Raw genomic sequence first — 21,493 nt, 5'->3', positions numbered from 1 at the left:
ACTGACGCACAACCACTTATGTTTCCTGATGAGGACATGGGAATACCACCTCAGCACGTCTCTGATGATGACGAAACACATGTGCCAACTGCTGCGTCTTTCTGCAGTGTGCAGACCAAAAAGGAGGTCAGGGAGGAAGACTGGATGGAAGACGATGCAGGGGACGATGAGGTCCTAGACCCACATGGAATGAAGGTCGTGCCACTGACTTTCAGAGTTCGGAGGAAGAGGCAGTGGTGAGACCGAGCCAACAGCGTAGCAAAAGCGGGAGCAGGGTGCGAAAGCAGAGCAGCCGTCGTCAAAACAGTTTGCCTGCTACTGGCCACCGTCAACAGGGACCGAGCACACCAAAGGCAGCTTCAAGGAGTTCCCTGGCATGGCACTTCTTTACACAATGTGCTGACGACAAGACCCGAGTGGTTTGCACGCTGTGCCATCAGAGCCTGAAGCGAGGCATTAACGTTCTGAACCTTAGCACAACCTGCATGACCAGGTATCTACATGCAAGACACGGGCTGCAGTGGAGTAAGCACCTTCAAAAACAAGAAAGGGCTCAGGCCCCTCCTGCTCCCTCTTCTGCTGCTGCCTCTGCCTCTTCCTCCGCCTCTGGAGGAACGTTGGCACCTGCCGCCCAGCAAACAGAGGATGTGCCACCAACAACACCACCTCCGTCACCAAGCATCTCCACCATGTCACACGAAAGCGTTCAGCTCTCCATCTCACAAACCTTTGAGAGAAAGCGTAAATTCCCACCTAGCCACCCTCGATCCCTGGCCCTGAATGCCAGCATTTATAAACTGCTGGCCTTTGAAATGCTGTCATTCAGGCTGGTTGAGACGGACAGCTTCAAACAGCTCATGTCGCTTGCTGTCTCACAGTACGTCATTCCCAGCCGCCACTACTTCTCCAGGAGAGCCGTGCCCTCCCTGCACAACCAAGTAATGGATAAAATCAAGTGTGCACTGTGCAACGCCATCTGTGGCAAGGTCCACCTAACCACAGATACGTGGACCAGTAAGCACGGCCAGGGACGCTATATCTCCATAACTGCACACTGGGTAAATGTAGTGGCGGCTGGGCCCCAGGCGGAGAGCTGTTTGGCGCACGTCCTTCCGCCGCCAAGGATCGCAGGGCATCATTCTTTGCCTCCTGTTGCCTCCTCTTCCTACTCTGCTTCCTCCTCCTCTTCTACCACCTCCTCATCCGGTCAGAGACAGACCTTCACCACCAACTTCAGCACAGCCCGGGGTAAACGTCAGCAGGCCATTCTGAAACTGATGTGCAGGAGTTGTGGCGGGGTATAGAACAACAGACCGATGAGTGGTTGCTGCTAGTGGGCCTCAAGCCCGGCCTGGTGGTGTGCGATAATGGGCAAAATCTCGTTGCAGCTCTGGGACTAGCCGGTTTGACGCACATCCCTTCCCTGGAGGCAGAGGCAGCAGCAGAAGAGGGAGCAGGAGGGGCCTGAGCCCTTTCTTGTTTTTGAAGGTGCTTACTCAACTGCAGCCCGTGTCTTGCATGTAGATGCCTGGTCATGCAGGTTGTGCTAAGGTTCAGAACGTTAATGCCTCGCTTCAGGCTCTGATATAGATACTCTAGAGAGAGTTCAGAGAAGAGCTACTAAACTAGTACATGGATTGCAGGATAAAACTTACCAGGAAAGGTTAAAGGACCTTAATATGTATAGCTTGGAAGAAAGAAGAGACAGAGGGGATATGATAGAAACTTTTAAATACATAAAGGGAATCAACTCGGTAAAGGAGGAGAGCATATTTAAAAGAAGAAAAACTACCACAAGAGGACACAGTTTTAAATTAGAGGGGAAAGGTTTAAAAGTAATATAAGGAAGTATTACTTTACTGAGAGAGTAGTGGATGCATGGAATAGCCTTCCTGCAGAAGTGGTAGCTGCAAATACAGTGAAGGGGTTTAAGCATGCATGGGATAGGCATAAGGCCATCCTTCATATAAGATAGGGCCGGGGGCTATCCATAGTATTCAGTATATTGGGCAGACTAGATGGGCCAAATGGTTCTTATCTGCCGACACATTCTATGTTTCTATGTTTCTATGTTTCTATGTGCTGAATTTGGTGGTGCAGAAATTCATTTACAACTACCCCGACATGTCAGAGCTGCTGCATAAAATGCGGGCAGTCTGTGCGCGCTTCCGGCGTTCTCATCCTGCTGCCGCTGGGCTGTCTGCTCTACAGCGTAACTTCGGCCTTCCCGCTCACCGCCTCATATGCGACGTGCCCACCAGGTGGAACTCCACCTTACACATGCTGGAGAGACTGTACGAGCAGGCCATAGTGGAGTTTCAGCTGCAGCACGCACGGGTGAGTCGCACTGCGGAACAGCACCACTTCACCAACAATGACTGGGCCTCCATGCGAGACCTGTGTGCCCTGTTGTGCTGTTTCGAGTACTCCACCAACATGGCCAGTGGCGATGACGCCGTTATCAGCGTTACAATACCACTTCTATGTCTCCTTGAGAAAACACTTAGGGCGATGATGGAAGAGGATGTGGCCCAGGACGAGGAGGAGGAAGAGGGGTCATCTCTAACACTTTCAGGCCAGTCTTTTAGAAGTGGCTCAGAAAGAGGATTTTTGCAAATGCAGAGGCCAGGTACAAATTTGGCCAGCCAGGGCCCACTACTGGAGGAGGATTAGGAGGAGGATGGGGATGAAGCATGTTCACAGCGGGGTGGTATTTAACGCAGCTCGGGCCCATCACTGGTGCATGGCTTGGGGGATACGGAGGACGCAGACAATACGCCTCCCACAGAGGACAGCTTGTCCTTACCTCTGGGCAGCCTGGCACATATGAGCGACTACATGCTGCAGTGCCTGCGCAACGACTGCAGAGTTGCCCACATTTTTTAACGTGTGCTGACTACTGGGTGGCCACCCTGCTGGATTCCTGTTACAAAGACAATGTGCCATCCTTAATTCCCTCACTGGAGCGTGATCGGAAGATGCGCGACTACAGGCGCCCGCTGGTAGACGCGCTCCTCAGAGCATTCCTGACTGACGCCAGGGGACAAGTGGAAGCACAAGGCGAAGGCAGGGGAGGAGGAAGAGGTCGCCAACGCAGCTGTGTCAGCGCCAGCACCTCAGAAGGCAGGGTTAGCATGGCCGACATATGGAAAAGCTTTGTCACCTCGCCGCAACAACCGGCCCCAACTGCTGATATGGAGCGTGTTAGCAGGAGGCCTCCTCCTCCTCCATTGCTGCCTCCACCTACAACACCACATTCACCGCCTCCTCAACCTACGACTCCATATCCACCTCCTTCTCTGAGTTGCAGGTTAATAATTTGTAATTTTTCGTTATTTTATTTCATTTTAAGTTATTTCCCTATCCACATTTGTTTGCAGAGCAGTTGCCATGCTCTTAAGCACATTTTACTGCCTTTTACATCCCTCTAGCCTTTTCAAGGACTATTTTAGAGCCATTTTAATGCAAAAAAGTGCCAATTTTAGTGCCCTAAATTGAAAAAATTCTTATTTTCAATTGTCAGGTGACATTTTACCATTTTTGGCGTATACAAACCCCTGATGTGCCTGGGTGACAGGGGCCTAAATCTCTCAAAATCCTCTGTTCTATTGCTGGGTGACAAGAACCCCCTTTTGCCGTGAATGAACCCCTGCTGTGCCTGGGTGACAGGGGCCTAAATCTCTCAAAATCTCACTTTATAAAGATATGCAGATTAGTTCCTACAAGTGCCCAGGGGCGGCGTTATGGCCGCAAGTGCCCAGGCCCCTCTCTGATGTGCCAGCATAACCGCTCCCCTTGGAGTCCTCTGGCTAGCCCTCATCTTCTACTTCATCCTTCTCCTCTGGCTTAGAGATCTTGTGCTAGCTCCGGTCACAGCTGGGTTCGCACATGCGCACTGCTCTGCCCACTATGGGCAGAGGCACTGATCTTAACAGTGCTCATGCGCAGCGGGCCAGGCACTTGAACAAGATCTCTAAGCCAGAGGGGGAGGATGAAGTAGGAGAGGAGAGCGGGCCAGAGGACTCTAAGAAGAGAGGGGCATGGGTACTGCGGGTCCTAATCTGCATAACTTTATAAAGTGTTTTTTTTTTTCAGTTTGTGGATGTGGGACAGACACAAGAGAGGTACTATTTTTATGTTGTGCAACTGTGCTATAACATGATATGAGCGGTCTAAAACGCTCAAAGTAGGTGACAGACTCCCTTTAAAAATGCATTGCCACTTTTTGAGAAAGAAACGATTCCCTGTCATTCTTTGTGAAGAAACATAACAAAATTCTTCTTGGAAGCAGACATTTACCAAATCCTTGTCCTCTTCATTATCAGAACCAAGTGGGTGCGGAGTGTCAAATATTATGGTCAATAGTTTATAAAAAGCATCTGTGAAGGTACAGAAACTTCTAGAAGATGAGCCAAGATGAACTGCTTGGTTAAATGTGTGTTTACTCCTTTCCCGGAACACTTGTATCTGTTCCCTGAAGATTATAAGCATGTATGGTCAGGTCTCCTACCACATGTAGACACGGTCATTGGACTTTCTGTACCAAACTGCCCTTTCATTTGTTTTATTAGAAAAAGTATATTCACTCAGTTCACTACCCTCAGCGGTAGAACCTTACCAATTTCCTTGGCTAGGGCCAAGCCCTGTGGGTAAGAAATTGGGGCCAGCTTCTTTTCTTTAAGCTTCTCAATAGTTTCTTTGTCGTCACGTAGATCAAGCTTGGTTCCAACGAGGATTATCGGGGTACTTGGGCAATGGTGTCTGACTTCTGGAAACCACTGTAAAGGATAAAAAGGATAAATCAATCATTTATTCATTCAATAAATACCAACCGAAATTCTATTGGTAAAAATGCTAGTGATATAGAAAATTCTGATAGCTTATGAGCTTGCAAACTTACCTCCAGCTGAAACCCAATAAAATGCTCCAAGGAAATATGAAAGTTCAGGATTCATTTAAGCCAGCATTAGCACCCCATTGTGGTGCTTAGAAGAGTGTAATCAACCCATGGATTTTTATGTATCCTTGGAGCACTGACTGACCTACTAATTCTTATTTTATGACGGTGCCATATGTTTCTTTGTTGTTCATGTGGACAGAGCAAACAATATTGCAAAGGAATCCCCAGATTGTAATAGAGGCAATAAATGGGCCAATTTTGATAGCATTGGTCATCCATAGGTATACGCTAAATATATATTCGCAAAAATGTAAGCTTTTCCAAATATGTGGATACTAGCTATCGTGCATTCTGAGGAAATTATCAGTAAAATTATAAGGCACCCTCTATTGACACTTATAGAATGCAGGGAAATGACTAAAAAAAGTTTAAATTTGAACCAAACACATTTTAATAAAATTGCTGAAAAGAACTGGGGGATGTTTTATGCCCAGCAATCTTTTTTTCATTGGATTTAACGTTGCCTTTAAAGTACATGGATTTTTTTTCACTGACTTTGGCTACAAGCACACGACCGTGCCGTTTTTTTGTGGTCCGCAAACCACGGATCCGAAAAAACGGAAGCCGCCCGTGTGCCTGTAGACATGCCTATTCTTGTCCGCAAAACGGACAAGAATAGGACATGCTATATTTTTTTTGCGGGGCCACGGAACGGAGCAACGGATGCGGACAACACACGGAGTGCTGTCCGCATCTTTTGCGGCCCCACTGAAGTGAATGGGTCCGCACCCAAGACGCAAAAACTGCAGCTCGGATGCGGACCCGAAAAACGGTTGTATGCATGAGGCCTTTTACATTAAAATCAACAGGATGACTGATGAAGACAATTCATTGTCCAACCTTTCAATCATCACATCCATTGACCACTTGACTTAGGCTTCATGCACACAACCGTTTTTCGGGTAAGCATCCGAGCCGCAGTTTTTGTGGCTTGGGTGCGGACCCATTCGCTTCAATGGGGCCGCAAAAGATAAAGAAATATAGCATGTCCTATTCTTGTCCGTTTTCCGGACAAGAATAGGCATTTCTACAATGGGCCACCCGTTCCGTAAATTGCGGAAGGCACACGGGCAGCTTCTGTTTTTTGTGGATCCGTGGTTTGCGGACCGCAAAAAACAGAACGGTCGCGTGCATGTAGCCTTAAGTGTAGGAAAATTGCATGAGATGTCTGATTTAGGTGACAAGTATTGTTGGCTCCAGGTAGGATAACATTTCATGCAGGGCTGTTTTTCCCTAGGACCATATTTAGATGCACCCCCAATAATGGTCTACTTTTAACTTTTTCTGTAACCTAGTTATTATTTTCTCTTTAATGCAGTGGGGGGGGGGGGGGGGGGGGCGGTCAACTGGTTTCCATCTTCCTAGGAGAGTATAAAAAATTGCTGTGCATGGGAATCTTTGTATTGTGCCATGATTGCATGTAACAATAGTCAGCTTCCTATGATATGTATTGTAATGCACAGATGCATCTGTACGAGATTTGGATGCAGGGAACAGTGGCATCGGAATGAGATGGGAAGGATATTACAGAGCAAGGGGAGGATCTGGGATTGGTTAGGGTTAGTGGGCCTGGGTACTTTGAAAAAAGAATATGCCCACCTGGGCACTTGGATCCTTTCTGTGATGCTAAGTATGCGCTTTCAATGGTATAAATGGTGAAGGTAGTTTTATTATGGACTTGTATTCCAAAAGGCTGTATATGGGAAGGAAACTGGCTGTCCTTATTACAGCTGCCAGGTAGTGGGCTGTCCCTGCCCCCTGATTAGTAAGTTCCAGGCAAGTAAGCAAAGAGAGAAGATGTGTATGTGGTTGCTGGTGTGTCAAGTTGAAGATAAGCAGGAAAAAAAATCTTCCTCAGGGAGACACCATCCCCCTGTCAGTGTAAGGCTACTTTCACACTCGCGTTTTGGGCAGATCAGTCATGGATCTGCAAAAAACGGATCCGTTACAATAACACAACCGCATGCATCCGTCATGAACGGATCCGTTTGTATTATCTGTAACATAGCCAAGACGGATCCGTCATGAACTCCATTGAAAGTCAATAGGAGACAGATCCGTTTTCTATTGTGCCAGATTGTGTCAGAGAAAACGTATCCGTCCCCATTGACTTACATTGTAAGTCAGGACGGATCCGTTTGGCTCAGTGTCGTCAGACGAACACCAAATGCTGCAAGCAGTGTTCTGGTATCCGCCTCCAGAGCGGAATGGAGACAGATCGGAGGCAAACTGATGCATTCTGAGCAGATCCTTTTCCATTCAGAATGCATTAGGGCAAAACTGATCCATTTTGGACCGCTTGGGAGAGCCCTGAACGGATTTCACAAACAGAAAGCCAAAACGCCAGTGTGAAAGTAGCCTAAAGCAACTGTGCTAAGAACCAACATCTGAGGCAGAACAGAACAGACTTTTTGCAGAAGGTTGAGGGCCATTAAAGAAGGGACAGTGCTTGGACTAGAAAGTCAGTCAGAAATATACAGAAACACACATTTTTGGCTGTGGACCTCACTGCATGTGGTTTGAGGTATATCCTTCTGGTGCCCTTCTACACTAATGAGACAAACTAGCCATCCATTCTAGGACTGCACTCTGCAGTTGCTCATTGTAGAAAAATAGTAAGAAAAAAATGAATGCCCTTGGTCAATTGGGAATTCTGCCTATTCCCTTTGTTTGCACTGTGCTACTTGTTAATGTCAGTAAAGAGACTGCTTCTTGTTATAACCAAGCTGGCCTAGTCATTGCCTTCATCCACTGGCATGCCCTCTTCCATAATCCTGCCTTACACCCTGCTACCCGTCCATTCGCCATTAAGGAAACGCCACCCACCACCAGGCAGGAGCCATCCAAGTCGATAGTGTGCCCCGTGGGGAAGAAAGGATGCGCTCCTCCCATCACTGCACTTGTGGCCTAGTGGAGCACTGGAGCTGAACTAGTCACCATACTACCACCACCCTCATCCTCTGTTTTAAATTATGTTTAAATGGGTTGTCTCACTTCAGCAAGTGGCATTTATTATGTAGATAAAATTAATGCAAGGCACTTACTAATATATTGTTATTATCCATATTGCTTCCTTTGCTGGCTGGATTCATTTTTCCATCACATTATACACTGCTTTTTCCCATGGAACCGCCCACCCTGCAGTCCATCATCGGTGCTCATGCTTGCACACTATAGGAAAAAGTGCCAGCCTCTCTATTGTCCGGGACCATGGGAGCGCACTTAAGCTCGTGCTTTTTTCTATAGTGTGCAAGCACGACCACCACTGATGGACTGCAGGGTGGTCGTAACCATGGAAATGAGCAGTGTATAATGTGATGGAAAAAGGAATCCAGCCAGCAAAGAAAGCAATATAGATAATGACAATACATTAGTAAGTGGTTTATATTAAAGGGGTTGTCTCACTTCAGTAAGTGGCATTTATTATGTAGAGAAAGTTAATAAAAGACACTTACTAATGTATTGTGATTGTCCATATTGCTTCCTTCGCTGTCCGGATTCATTTTTCCATCACATTATACACTGCTCATTTCCATGGTTACAGATCACCCTACAATCCATCAGTGGTGGTGATGCTTGCACACTATAGGAAAAAGCATTAGCCTCTCTGGTGGCCGGGACCATGGAAGCGCACATAGGCTAGTGCTTTTACCTATATTGTGCAAGCACGACCACCACTGATGGATTGCAGGGTGGTCTGTAACCATGGAAATGAGCAGTGTATAATGTGATGGAAAAATGAATCCAGCCAGCAAAGGAAGCAATATGGAGAATCACAATACATTAGTAAGTGCCTTGTATTAACTTTCTCTACATGATAAATGCCACTTACTGAAGTGAGACAACCCCTTTAACTTTCTCTACATAATAAATGGTATTTGTGGAAGTGACACAACCCCTTTAAGCGTCTATTGGAATTCACTTAAAAGGCAAAATTAAGATAACTGACTCCCATTAAATGTTAGATAAATGTGAACAAGCCCTAACAAAAGTCTTTGTCATTTCCTTGGTGTCTCTAAAATGGTTAGCAACCATCTTATAATACATCAATAATATTATTTTAAAACCGCAAAAATATTTTTAAAGAAAATTAAATGAATGCACAAAAAAAAGGCTTTGCCTATCACAGATCAGCCACTGTTCGAGATTTTTCTATGTAAAGCTGGGGGTAAATGAAAAATGATGATGTGCCTCCTCTTGGCTAGAGGCAATTATTCCTGAATTATTAAAAGCTGTAAATCTGGAATTGTTGAAAAGCTGATCATGATTCAAACAAATTTTGTATCACCTGACCAAAATTGGAGATGTGCGTGACAACACGAAGAATGATTCAATAACATGGTGCCGACAGCTGTGGCCAATGATAAACAATCAGATTGATTATTCCATAGAGCAATCAATAGAAAATGAAAATACAAACATGTCTGTTTGCTGGAGGATGCAGAAGATATTCCCTGCAATTCAGTTTCACTGAGATTAAGGTCACGAAAAAGGGTCACAATTATATTCACCTTTAATAATAAGGAAATATCAGCAATATATATCTGTATAAATGTGGAATAAAGATACCGAACCCGAGTTTAGGAAATGTTTTTTTTTACAGTACTAATTAATTTATGAAGTTATTACCCAAAGTCTCGCGAGACTTCGCGAAGCAATAACTTCGGCTCATCGGAGCCAATACATTCTAATACTGTACGGAGCTTCTGCCCTGTACAGTATTGTAACGAACTTTTATGCGAATCGACTTCGGATGTTTCATCCAAAATCAATTCGTTCATTCCTAGTTGTAATAATCAAACTGTCACGGCGGGGAGTGGGGAAAACCCCCCACAGTGCAAAGGCAGAGACTGCAATGCCAGATAGGAAGGAACAGGGAGTAGGTCACCACCTAGCACAACCCTGAACTCACCTTAGACTCCTCAGAAGGTAAGGGGGCTCATGCTCTCGACCTTTGACCCTACTATCCCTACAAAGCCCTAGGCCTAATGACAGGGCAGAGACCACCCATTCATCCAACACCACGGATGAATGGTGTCTAAAACGGCCCAGTGGCAAGCAGGATAGAAGGCCATGGGCTAAACAGTACGGCAGGTAAGTTACACAGTAACATAACTATGCAATCCTCACTTACCTGCCATAGCCATGATGGAAGGTGGCTCCAAGCTGGAAAAGCCCACAGGCGAGTCTTCGCTTAAACCCCTCCGGGAAAGCCCGCCCCTTTCGGAGCCTCATACAACAATCAAACCTCCAAGCAAAACCCGCACCATAACTACATACACCAGGTGGGGGGAGGAATGACTGAAACACACCGGAGGGGCCAACAGACAAAGCAAGAAATACAAAATAACAAATAAGGATAGCTCACACAGACAGTATCATTCAGCCCAGGAGCAGAGCTCCATACCAAGCTGACAAACAACCAAACTGACACTCAGGCTCCACCACACCAACATATAGGAGGCCTGAGGTCTCACCCACCACACTTACCAAGCACACCTTAACCCTGTGCACACCAAAGCAGGGAAAGGAAACATCCTAAAAGGGAAAGCGCACACACATGCATAAAAACAAGTTGCCACCGGCAACCAGCATGAGCGGCGAAAATGTCACGGCACACACCGAGGCCGTGACACAAACACTCTTATGTGATATAGCTGCCAGGACTCCAGTCCTTAAAGGTGTTTTCCTGGTGTTTAACATTGATGACCTTTCCTCAGGATATGTCTTCAGTATCAGATCAGCAGGGGATCCGACACCCCGCCGATCAGCTGTTGGAGGAAGCTGCGGCACTCTGGTGAGCACTGCAGCCTCTTTGCACCTTTCCAGGAGGAGGAATATGGCCTCCATAGCCTAGGAATAGGCTACAGCGCCTACTGGAGTGCCATGTTCTCTTCAAACAGCTGATCAATGTGAGTGGCAGATTGATGACCAAACCTAAGGATAGGTCATCAATATCAAAACCTTGGGCTGTCCCTTTAAAGAAGTTGCCTAGTGGAATACATTTTGTTATATGGGGGGGATGTTTTTTTCAAAACAAAGCATTATTTGTCTCATCGATTCCCTGCCATTCCAATGCTTACTGGGTCCCCACTGGCTTCCACTTAGTGGTCCTAGCTGGAAATGCCTGGAGATCAGCCAATCACAGGTTGGGGCGCCTCACCACTGCAGCCAGTGATTGTGTGTCATGCCAGGAACAGGAAGCACAGACTATTGGAACTGCAGTGGCAAGGGATTAGTGAGGGCAGTGGGTTTTATCCCAATGGACAACCCCTTTAACCTCTGCCAGCTCCGGAGTATCAATTTACTTATTTGCATTACACACTATTTTTTGTATTGTTGGTATTTTGCATATATCACTCAATATAGGTTAATACATGAAAGTATAAATGCTCTCACCTTTGCCCGCACATTTTCATAGGATGCTGGACTCACCAATGAAAAACATATGAGAAAAACATCCTACAAGAAAAAGAAAATGATTTCACATTCGCTTTGACGTGACAATTTTTGCTGGAGCGATATACTGTTAGCATCTGCAATTCATATACACAAAGGTTGGCACTTCAAAGGGTTGTTTAGGGTCATCGGTTCAAGGTGACAAATGAGGTTTTACTAATGTGGCCACTGGCGTGACCGTTCCTCAATCTATAAAATTCTTCTTAGCAGCTCTGTTGTGCAGGTAACATTCTGGTTCCCAGGAGGAGAACTACAAGAAATATATAAGATTGTCCAATATAGTACATGAAAAATTTGAGAAATATAAAAAATATATATACAGTCCTGATCAAAAGTTTAAGACCACTTGAAAAATGGCAAAAAATCTTATTTTACATTGTTGGATCTTAACAAGGTTCCAAGTAGAGCTTCAACATGCAACAAGAAGAAATGAGAGTGAGACAAAACATTTTTTGAGCATTCAATTAGATGAAAAAAACGATTAAACTGAAACAGGCTGTTTGTCAGCTGATCCAAATTTTAGGACCACATGCCTTTAAACGGCCAAATCTGTGCAAAGATGTGGATTCATTGTCATTTTCGGTCAGGTAGTCACACGTTGTGATTGTAAAGGCAAAAAAACTCTCCCTTTTTGAACGTGCTCGGGTTGTTGAACTGCATAAGCAGGGTCTCTCACAGAGCGCCATCGCTGCTGAGGTGGGACGCAGTAAGACAGTAATTTGGAATTTCTTAAATGATCCTGATGGTTATGGAACAAAAAAGTCAAGTGGAAGACCCAAAAAAATTTCATCAGCACTGAGCCGGAGGATCCAATTGGCTGTCCGTCAAGACACTGGACGAGCCTCGACCCAAATTAAGGCCCTTACTGGTGCTGACTGCAGCCCCATAACCGTCAGATGCCATCTGAGACTGAAGGGGTTCAAAAACAAAAAATTTCTTCAAATACCTCGTCTCCTTGAACGCCACAGAACTGCTCGTTTGGACTTTGCAAGAGAGCACCAAACATGGGACATTCAAAGGTTGAAGAAAGTTTTATTCTCTGATGATAAAAAATTTAACCTTGATGGTCCTGATGGTTTCCAACGTTACTGGCATGACAAGCAGATCCCACCTGAGATGTTTTCTACGCGCCACAGTGGAGGGACGCCATAATGGTCTGGGGTGCTTTTTCCTTCAGTGGAACAATGGGGCTTCAGGAAGTGCAGGGGCGTCAAACGGCCGCTGGATATGTCCAGATGTTGCAGAGAGCATTCCTCATGACTGAGGGCCCTCGTCTGTGTGGTAACGACTGGGTTTTTCAACAGGACAACGCTACAGTACACAATGCCCGCAGGACAAGGGACTTCTTCCAGGAGAATAACATCACTCTTTTGGCCCATCCTGCGTGTTCCCCTGATCTAAATCCAATTGAGAACCTTTGGGGATGGATGGCAAGGGAAGTTTACAAAAATGGACAAAAGTTCCAGACAGTAGATGGCCTTCGTGCGGCCGTCTTCACCACTTAGAGAAATGTTCCCACTCACCTCATGGAAACACTTGCATCAAGCATGCCGAAACGAATTTTTGAAGTGATAAACAATAACGGCGGAGCTACTCATTACTGAGTTCATGTTTGGAAGTTGGATTTCTGTTTTGGGGGGGTTTAGTTTTTTTTGGAGGTGTGGTCCTAAACTTTTGATCAGCTGAAAAACAGCCTGTTTCAGTTTATTCGTTGTTTTCATTAAATTGAATGCTCAAAAAATGTTTTGTCTCACTCCCATTTCTTCTTGTTGCATGTTGAAGCTTTACTTGGAACCTTGTTAAGATCCAGCCATGCTAAATATGATTTTTTTGCCATTTTTCAAGTGGTCTTAAACTTTTGATCAGGACTGTATATATATATATATATATATATATATGGTTTGCAATATTTGCAGCAGTCACAAGATGCATTTGACATTTTCTCTATAGGGAATAATAAAAAAAGTCACTTGTCAATTTGTCGGAATGTGATTTACCTCACTTTGTAGCTTTATTCTTAAAGAGGTTATCACTATGCAATGGATAGGGCATTTCAAATAAAGTATTATTGCCATTAAAATATATATATTTTTTTCATTTTTTGGTACATTTATTTCTCCGGTAGCGCTCCCTGCTGTTTATCCCCCTGGTCCACCTTTGTTTGCATTCAGTGGTGGACTATTACGCTCAGTAGCTTCCCTGCTTCTTCCTTCCTCTCAGTGCGGGTGTAGTGATCTCATAGTGACCCAACCCACGCACTTTTCATTCATCTAAATTCATAGAAATATGGCATTACATACCAACTCTCTCTCTTGGGCAACATGTAAGGGGGCTACTTTTGTTCAAAAGGGAGTATGGGGTTGCATCTTGGGATATGCAGGTGCTGGATGATTTGCTGCCCACCCACAGAAAGGGAGGAGAGTCCTCCAGATAAGTTAGTAAAATAATTTTAAATGCCTGGTATAACCCCTTTAAGGGGTTGCTGCTCACACTTTTATGGAGACCTATTGTACAAATAAATGATGATAACATTGGTTGCTATGGAAAAGGGTGCCATTTTTATTGCCTTGATTTTGATTAAAAAAATAGGCCACTTTATTTCAGATTAATTCTGTGAGAACTTGGAGCGCACTGCAAAAGTGACTGTCCTATATATTATCATCTGCCAGAAGATTCTTACCGTCTGTGGGTATGAAAGTGGTCTCAGGCGATCGTAGTCCTCCTGTCCTGCTGTGTCCCATAATCCCAGATTCACTGGTTTACTGTCCACCATGACATTTGCTGAGTAGTTATCGAACCTGTTAAAGAATGGCCATAGTTACATGCTCATCTTTTCCAGGGGAACAAAGATTTAGTAGTTTGGGAATACATTATGTTTGATCTTTTTTTCCATGGATTGCAGACATGAAGCAACTGTTGGAATTGTCCCCATAAATATTAGACTAAAATCCAAAGAATCTGCTAACATGTCAAGTTGCAATTGCATCAACTTGCAGGGCACCATTCACTTTCTCTAGATGCAATGCAGTAGCAATGGGATACTGTGATCTTTGGCCACATAATATGGGACACAGCCAAAGTCACCGTGTAGCCTCCTCCTTAAAGGGGTTGTGTCGCTTTAGCAAGTGGCATTTATCATGTAGAGAAAGTTAATACAAGGCACTTACTAATGTATTGTCATTATCTATATTGCTTCCTTTGCTGGCTGGATTTATTTTTCGATCACATTATACACTGCTTGTTTCCATGGTTACAACCACCCTGTGATCCATCAGTGGTGGCGGTGCTTGCACACTATAGGAAAAAGCGCCAGCCTCTCTGGTGGCCGGGGCCCGTGGGAGCGCACCTAGGCTGGTGCTTTTTCCTATAGTGTGCAAGCACGGCCACCACTCATGGATCACAGGGTGGTCGTAACCATGGAAATGAGCAGTGTATCATGTGATGGAAAAATGAATCCAGAGAAGGCAATATGGACAATCACATTATATTAGTAAGTGCCTTGTATTAACTTTCTCTACATGATAAGTGCCATTTGCTGAAGTGAGACAACCCCTTTAAAGGTTCACTTTTGATATGTCATAGAGACATATGTGAGCTTTTCTCTTTCCTCGTTCTAAGAATTGGTGGGGATATCAGCATTCAGATCTCCACCGATCAAAACATTTCATTTTTCTCTATGACATATGAAAAGGTATTATGAAAACTCAGTGACCCTTAAAAGTTAAAGGGGTTCTGCACTTTGTTTAAACTGATGATCTATCCAGAGGATCGGCGGGGGTCCGACACCAGGGACCCCCGCCGATCAGCTGTTTGAGAAAGCAGCGGCGCTCCAGCTGGCCCACTGATGTCACGACTAGTATCACTGGTCTGGGCACAGCTAAGCTCCGTTCCCTTGAATGGAGCTTGGCCGCGCCCAGGCCAGTTGATACAAGCCGTGACGTCACTCAGCCAGCGGTAAACAGTGAGAAGGCCGCGGCGCTGCTGGAGCGCCGCTGCTGGAGCGCCGCTGTCTTCTCAAACTGCTGATCGGCGGGGGAACCGAGTGTCTGACTTCTTTCTGTCTGACTACTCTTTTTACACCACTAGGTTTAAGTCTCGCACTGCACCACTAAGGATAACTTCATACTGGTGTCTGAGAGCTCTGGAGGCAGGCGGCTGGAGCTCTCTGGATCTGGCACTGCCGGAAGCTGCCTGAATGCCAGCCGGTCCCATTAACTATAATCTTCAGCAGTCCCCATTACAGTTAATAGAGTCCGACGGACATTCAGGCGGCTTCCAGCAATGCTAGATCCATAGAGCTCCGGCAGGCTGTTCCTTGCCGGTGCTCTAAAACGCTAATATAAAGCTATCCTTGGTTGCCTTTAGCAAGTAATTAGACTCCACCCATTTTTCAGAGCTGCTTTTGAAAATTAAAAGTTGAATCTGATTGGTTGCTATGGGCAACTAAGCCAGTTTTCCTTTACACCGGCTTTGATAAATCTCCCCCCAATGCATTGTGTCTTTAATAAGCATGGACAGCATAGTCACCAATAAAGTAAGCTAAGCAGAAGAAGCCATCAGAGCATGCATAAGGGCGAACTGTGGGTTAATTACAAACATTTTCGTCACAATTTACAGGATGATTTAGGTTTTAGATCTCCATATGTTTTATGGGACTTTACCAAACAAAACAAATCTCACTGTGTCAGTTCAAAAGGGCAGAGATTAATCCTCGATTCTGTATTCCTACTAAGGTGGAGGTGAGTGAAAGGTCGTACTTACACGGTCGGGATATATTCTCCAGGGAAAGCGTTGGTTGTGTAACTGATGAGCAGACATGTTTTTCCCACAGCTCTATAAGGGAGAAACAAAGGTATCATGTCACTTCTATACTGCAAGCAGGCCATATGCAGACCACCCTTCACTGGGAAATAGGTTCTTCAAGGTCAGACTCGTGCCTACATGGATTCAACTCCCACCCTTAGCCTTTATCGTGTTATGAGTTAATAGAAGGTAAAGAGTAATAAATAGCACACATTAAAATGTGTGTAAAAACACTAGTAATTACAGGACAGCTTGAAATGCTCTAATAGTTACATACGTTCATACTGCTGGTTAAACTGCAAGCAATCTGATTGTAACATAGTTGATATTTTTACTTATAATTCAATATTAGTGTTGGGTGCGAATATTCGTTTTGCGAATTTTAATCGCAAATATCGCCACTTCGAGAATTCGTGAATATTTAGAATACAGTGCTATATATTCGTATTCGCAAATATTCTAGATTTTTATTTTTTTACTTGAACACATGATCCCTCCCTGCTTCTTGCTTGTGGGCCAATGAGAAGGCTGCAATGTCTTGTCTGATCTTAGCAACATCCCTAGCAACCAATAGGAAAGTTGCCTACCCCTTACTATATAAGAACCTCCCCAGCAGCCATTTTCTGTAGTTTTATGGAGTTCTGCAAGAGACATCAGTGTCATTGCTGTTCTCTGTGCTTTACTGTTTAATTACATTAGATAGTTAGTTAGTTAGCTTATATATATAATACAGATAGTTGGTGGGAGATAGTCAGTGTAGGTTAGATAGTGATGTAGTGTAGCTGATTCTGCTGTCCATACATACATGCTGCAGACATAGTGCTGTGATGTCACAAGTTCACAACAATACTTAGTGCACCAATCAGTAATATGTAGTCAGACCTGCTAAAATGTGAAGTTGCACGTATTGCGCCAAAATATTCGCATCATTAATTGCCGATTTGCACAGTTGCGAAAATATATTGGAGAACTCTATCTGCATTTAAAGCCATTGTAATGTTCTGCCGTGCCAACCATTTTCTTCAGTCTCGGGAAACTTCTAGCAGCTTGAAAAACTTAGCAAAAGTGACCCCCGCCTGTATTGCGCGCGCGTTATGCGAATAATACATTGACGATTTTCGCAATCAAGAAAATAATCGTGAATTCTCAAATTCACTAATTTATGACAAATATTCGCCCAAATATTTGCGAAATATCGCAAATTCGAATACTGCCCCTGCCGCTCATCACTATTCATTATATCAATTTATTTTGTTGGTTAGTTCACATCTGTTACGAACAGTAGTGTGACGCATCATCGGGAGGCGCTGTTTTAGTTGTTGCCATGGAAGTGTTATGTAGGAGCCTGATCACGCTATCCCCCACTGACACGCTCATGATTGTGACAGACGCCTTCCTGATGACACAACTACCACGGTGGTACGCGCTTGACAATGTGCATCACCTGTGGTAAGTGGCACGCTCCTGCTGAGGGGTGTGTAATCTGCTGTGGTATTGGTATAAGGCTGCTCATACTGTATTTAGGGCTCATGCACACAAACAGATTTTTCTTCCGTTTCCGTTCCGTTTTTTTACTGGTCCGTATATGGAACCATTCATTTCAATAGGGCTTGAAACGGAAATGACTCTGTGTGTATTCCATGCCCGTATATCCATTCCACAAAAATATCTGTGTTTTGCGGATCACAAAATACATACGGTTGTGTGCATGAGCCCTTATAGGCCTCTTTCCCACGGGCGAGTATTCCGCGCGGATGCGATGCGTGTGTTGAACGCATTGCACCCGCACTGAATCCTGACCCATTCATTTTCTATGGGGCTGTGCACACGAGCGGTGATTTTCACGCATCACTTGTGCGTTTCGTGAAAATCGCAGCATGTTTCACGCAACGCAGGCCCTATAGAAGTGAATGGGGCTGTATGAAAATCGCAAGCACCTGCAAGCAAGTGCGGATGCGGTGCGATTTTCACGCACGGTTGCTAGGAGACGATCGAGATGGGGACCCGATCTTTATTATTTTCCCTTATAACATAGTGACATTATAAGGGAAAATAATACAATCTACAGAACACCGATGCCAAGCCCGAACTGTGAAGAAGTTCGGGTTTGGGTACCAAACATGCGTGATTTTTCTCACGCGAGTGCAAAACGCATTACAATGTTTTGCACTCGCACGGAAAAATCACGCATGTTCCCGCAACGCACGTGTGAAACCAGCCATAGTGTGGCCTTCTCTCAGCTCAGCAAGTACAGTGGCTGTGCTTGGTATTGCAGCTCAGCTCACTTCAATGGGACTGAGCTTCGCCTAGGCCAGGGGTCGGCAACCTCCGGCTCCCAGCTGTTGTGAAACTACAATTCCCAGCATGCTCCATTCATTTCTATGAGAGAGTTCTTAGAAGAGCAGAGCAAGTATGCATACTGGGAGTTGTAGTTTCACAACAGCTGGGAGCCAGAGGTTGCCTACCCCTGGCCTAGGCTACATGACCGTGGCGATGAACGTGACATCACATGGCCTAGGCAAAGCTGCGAGAAGGCCGTGGTGCAACTGTGAGCGCTGGTGCCTTCTCAAACATCTGATCGGTGGAGGTCCCGGGTGTCAGGCCCCCACCGATCAGATACTACTGATAGGTCATCAGTATCTGATCAGTGGGGGTCCTCAGTTAAAAAGTCTCAGAAAACCCCTTTAGGCCTCTTTCACACGGCCGTTTTTTTTTCCCGTTTACTGGCCGTTTTTTGCGGTCCGTATACGGTCCGTATACGGAACCATTGATTTCAATGGGTCCGCAAAAAAAACGGAATGTACTCCGTATGCATTCCGTTTCCGTTTTTCCGTTCCGTTTTAACATAGAACATGTCCTATATTTGGCCGCAAATCACGTTCCGTGGCTCCATTAAAGTCTATGGGTCGGCAAAAAAACGGAATGCATACGGAAGTGCATCCGTATGTCTTCTGTATCCGTTCCGTTTTTTGCGGATCCATCTATTCAAAATGTTATGCCCAGCCCAATTTTTTCTATGAAATTACTGTATACTGTATTTGCCATACGGAAAAACGGAACGGAAAAACGGAACGGAAACGGAAACACAACGGAAACAAAAAACGGAACAACGGATCCGTTTAAAACGGACCGCAAAACACTGAAAAAGCCATACGGTCGTGTGCAATAAGCCTTAAGTGTAGTAATCTGATCTGATAAATAGTCTATCACTGCTGGATTGCATTCAGAGCGCAATCTTTGCAATATTGTGGATATTTGGAAACGGTTCTTAAAACAGAAATATCTTCAAACCCGCCATTCCTGGACTTCTGTGCATCGTTACTTTAGATGTATAAGGACACACCTGACTTTAAAGCCCCCCATTCATTTGCAAACAACATGGCTATCTGCTTCTAAACATACTGCTACAAGCTGCATCTATTCACAGGTGGAGTACAGCTCAACCCCATTCATCTCAGTGGAGCCTAATACAGGACACACCCCACGGACCGCTGTGGCAACGTTTCTGAAAGAAAGCATCCATAGTTTTCTAATCTTGAATAAGGTGAGGACAATATAAATATGTTTATTGCATAGGAGACAAGATGGGTCTGAAGATGATGCTCCTTTGTGGGACTATATGTGCCCTCTTAGGGCTCTTTCAATCGAGCAAATTTTCTTCGCGGGTGCAATGCGTGAAGTGAACGCATAGCACCCGCACTGAATCCCGACCCATTCATTTCAATGGGTCTGTGCACATGAGCTTTTTTTTTTATCACGCATCAGTTCTGCGTTGCGTGAGAATCACAGCATGTTCTATATTCTGCGTTTTTCACGCAGCCCTGGCTCCATAGAAGTGAATGGGGCTTCAGTGAAAAACACATTGCGTCCGGGCGTAATACGGATGTAGTCTGGGTGGAATGTGTTTTTCAGTGACGGTTGCTAGGAGATGTTGTTTGTAAACCTTTAGTTTTTTTTCACGCACGCAAAAAACGTATCAAAACTTTTTGCACCTGCGCGGAAAATACGGAAATACTGTAAGCAATTGCAGACAAAACTGACTGAACTGGCTTGCGAAATGGTGCGAGTTTTACTGAACGCATCCTGACTCTGAGCCAATCCATCACGTTCATGTGAAAGAGGCCTTGTAAGATAGAAGATAGCCCATGAGCAAAATGCAAGGTTACGTGATTTTACATTCGCAGGTGGTTCTGCGTCTCTTTAGTGTAACTTGGTTCAGGACTGGCAATGGGAACAATATGTGACACGCTGAGAGGTATCACTATAGGCCACAACATCCTATAAAAGGGGAGCTCTTCCAGCAATTAGTGTTCAGTGTGCAGACTATTGGGGTAATTTATAGTGTGAAGTAAAACTGGCTTAGTTGCCCATGGCAACCAATCAGATTTCACCTTTCATTTATGACAGCTCCTTTGTAAAACGAAAGGTGAAATCTGATTGGTTGCTATGGGCAACCTAGCCAGTTCTATTTTACACCAGTTTCATAAATGACCCCATATCACCCTGAAGTAATACACCTAAAACTCCTCAGTTAATTACAGTAGAGTTTAAAATATTATTTTTATGAATGATAATAACAATTAATAATATTACACAATAATCCAAATCTCGTAAGAGAGGTCCACTGCAGTAGAAATCATTAATTAGTGTCTATTACCATGATTATACCCTATGCTGATAATAGCTGTAAAGCAAGGTTCTAATTGGTCCTTCCCCTTTAATTCATTGTAATATAATTGATTATTGATGTCTAACACCTGGGTACATTTCTGCAGTATGAGGTAACTGTACATGTATACTGACCATCAGGGTAAGGGCTCATGCACACGAACGTATTTTGTTTCCCTGTCCGTACTGTTTTTTGCGGCCCGTATGCGGAACCATTTACTTCAATGTGGCAGCAAAAAAATGTCCGTATGTCTGTCCATATCCCCGCAAAAAAAGATAGAACATGTCCTACTCTTGTCCGTTCTGAGGACTAGGATAGGCATTGTTAAAATGGATTTGCAAAAAAAAAAAACATATGCAACACAGATGTCATCCGTATTTTTTGCGGATTCGCGTTTTGCAGACTTCAAAATACATACAGTCATGTCCATGAGCCCTAAGATGTCTTGCTACCATCACCTCTCTTTGTATCATATGGGCGTCGGCTAAGGGCCATGTTGGGAACTGTTCGATAGGAGCTCGCTCATTTGTTTGGATGACTTTCGGTTACTGTTACTTTACCTTCTATCTTTGTAAGTCTTTGTATATAAATAAATCTTTTAT

The 21,493-nt window shown here is 44.6% G+C and overlaps 1 protein-coding gene across 1 annotated transcript in view; it reads right to left on the bottom strand.

Annotated features, from left to right (window-relative positions):
- Positions 1 to 21,493, bottom strand: part of RAC2 (Rac family small GTPase 2) — a 99,080-nt gene that overhangs the window by 38,180 nt on the left and 39,407 nt on the right. The window contains exons 2-5 of the mRNA XM_040406829.1: positions 16,181 to 16,252; positions 14,100 to 14,217; positions 11,360 to 11,422; positions 4,619 to 4,778 (exon numbers count right to left, since the gene is read on the bottom strand). Coding sequence (XP_040262763.1) covers positions 4,619 to 4,778; positions 11,360 to 11,422; positions 14,100 to 14,217; positions 16,181 to 16,252 — 413 coding nt within the window. The remainder of the gene's footprint in view (positions 1 to 4,618; positions 4,779 to 11,359; positions 11,423 to 14,099; positions 14,218 to 16,180; positions 16,253 to 21,493) is intronic.

This window comes from Bufo bufo, chromosome 9, assembly GCF_905171765.1.
Source record: "Bufo bufo chromosome 9, aBufBuf1.1, whole genome shotgun sequence".
NCBI classification, from domain to species: Eukaryota; Metazoa; Chordata; class Amphibia; order Anura; family Bufonidae; genus Bufo; species Bufo bufo.
Note: the sequence above shows the minus strand (reverse complement) of the source record. Positions and strands in the feature narration are given on the sequence as shown.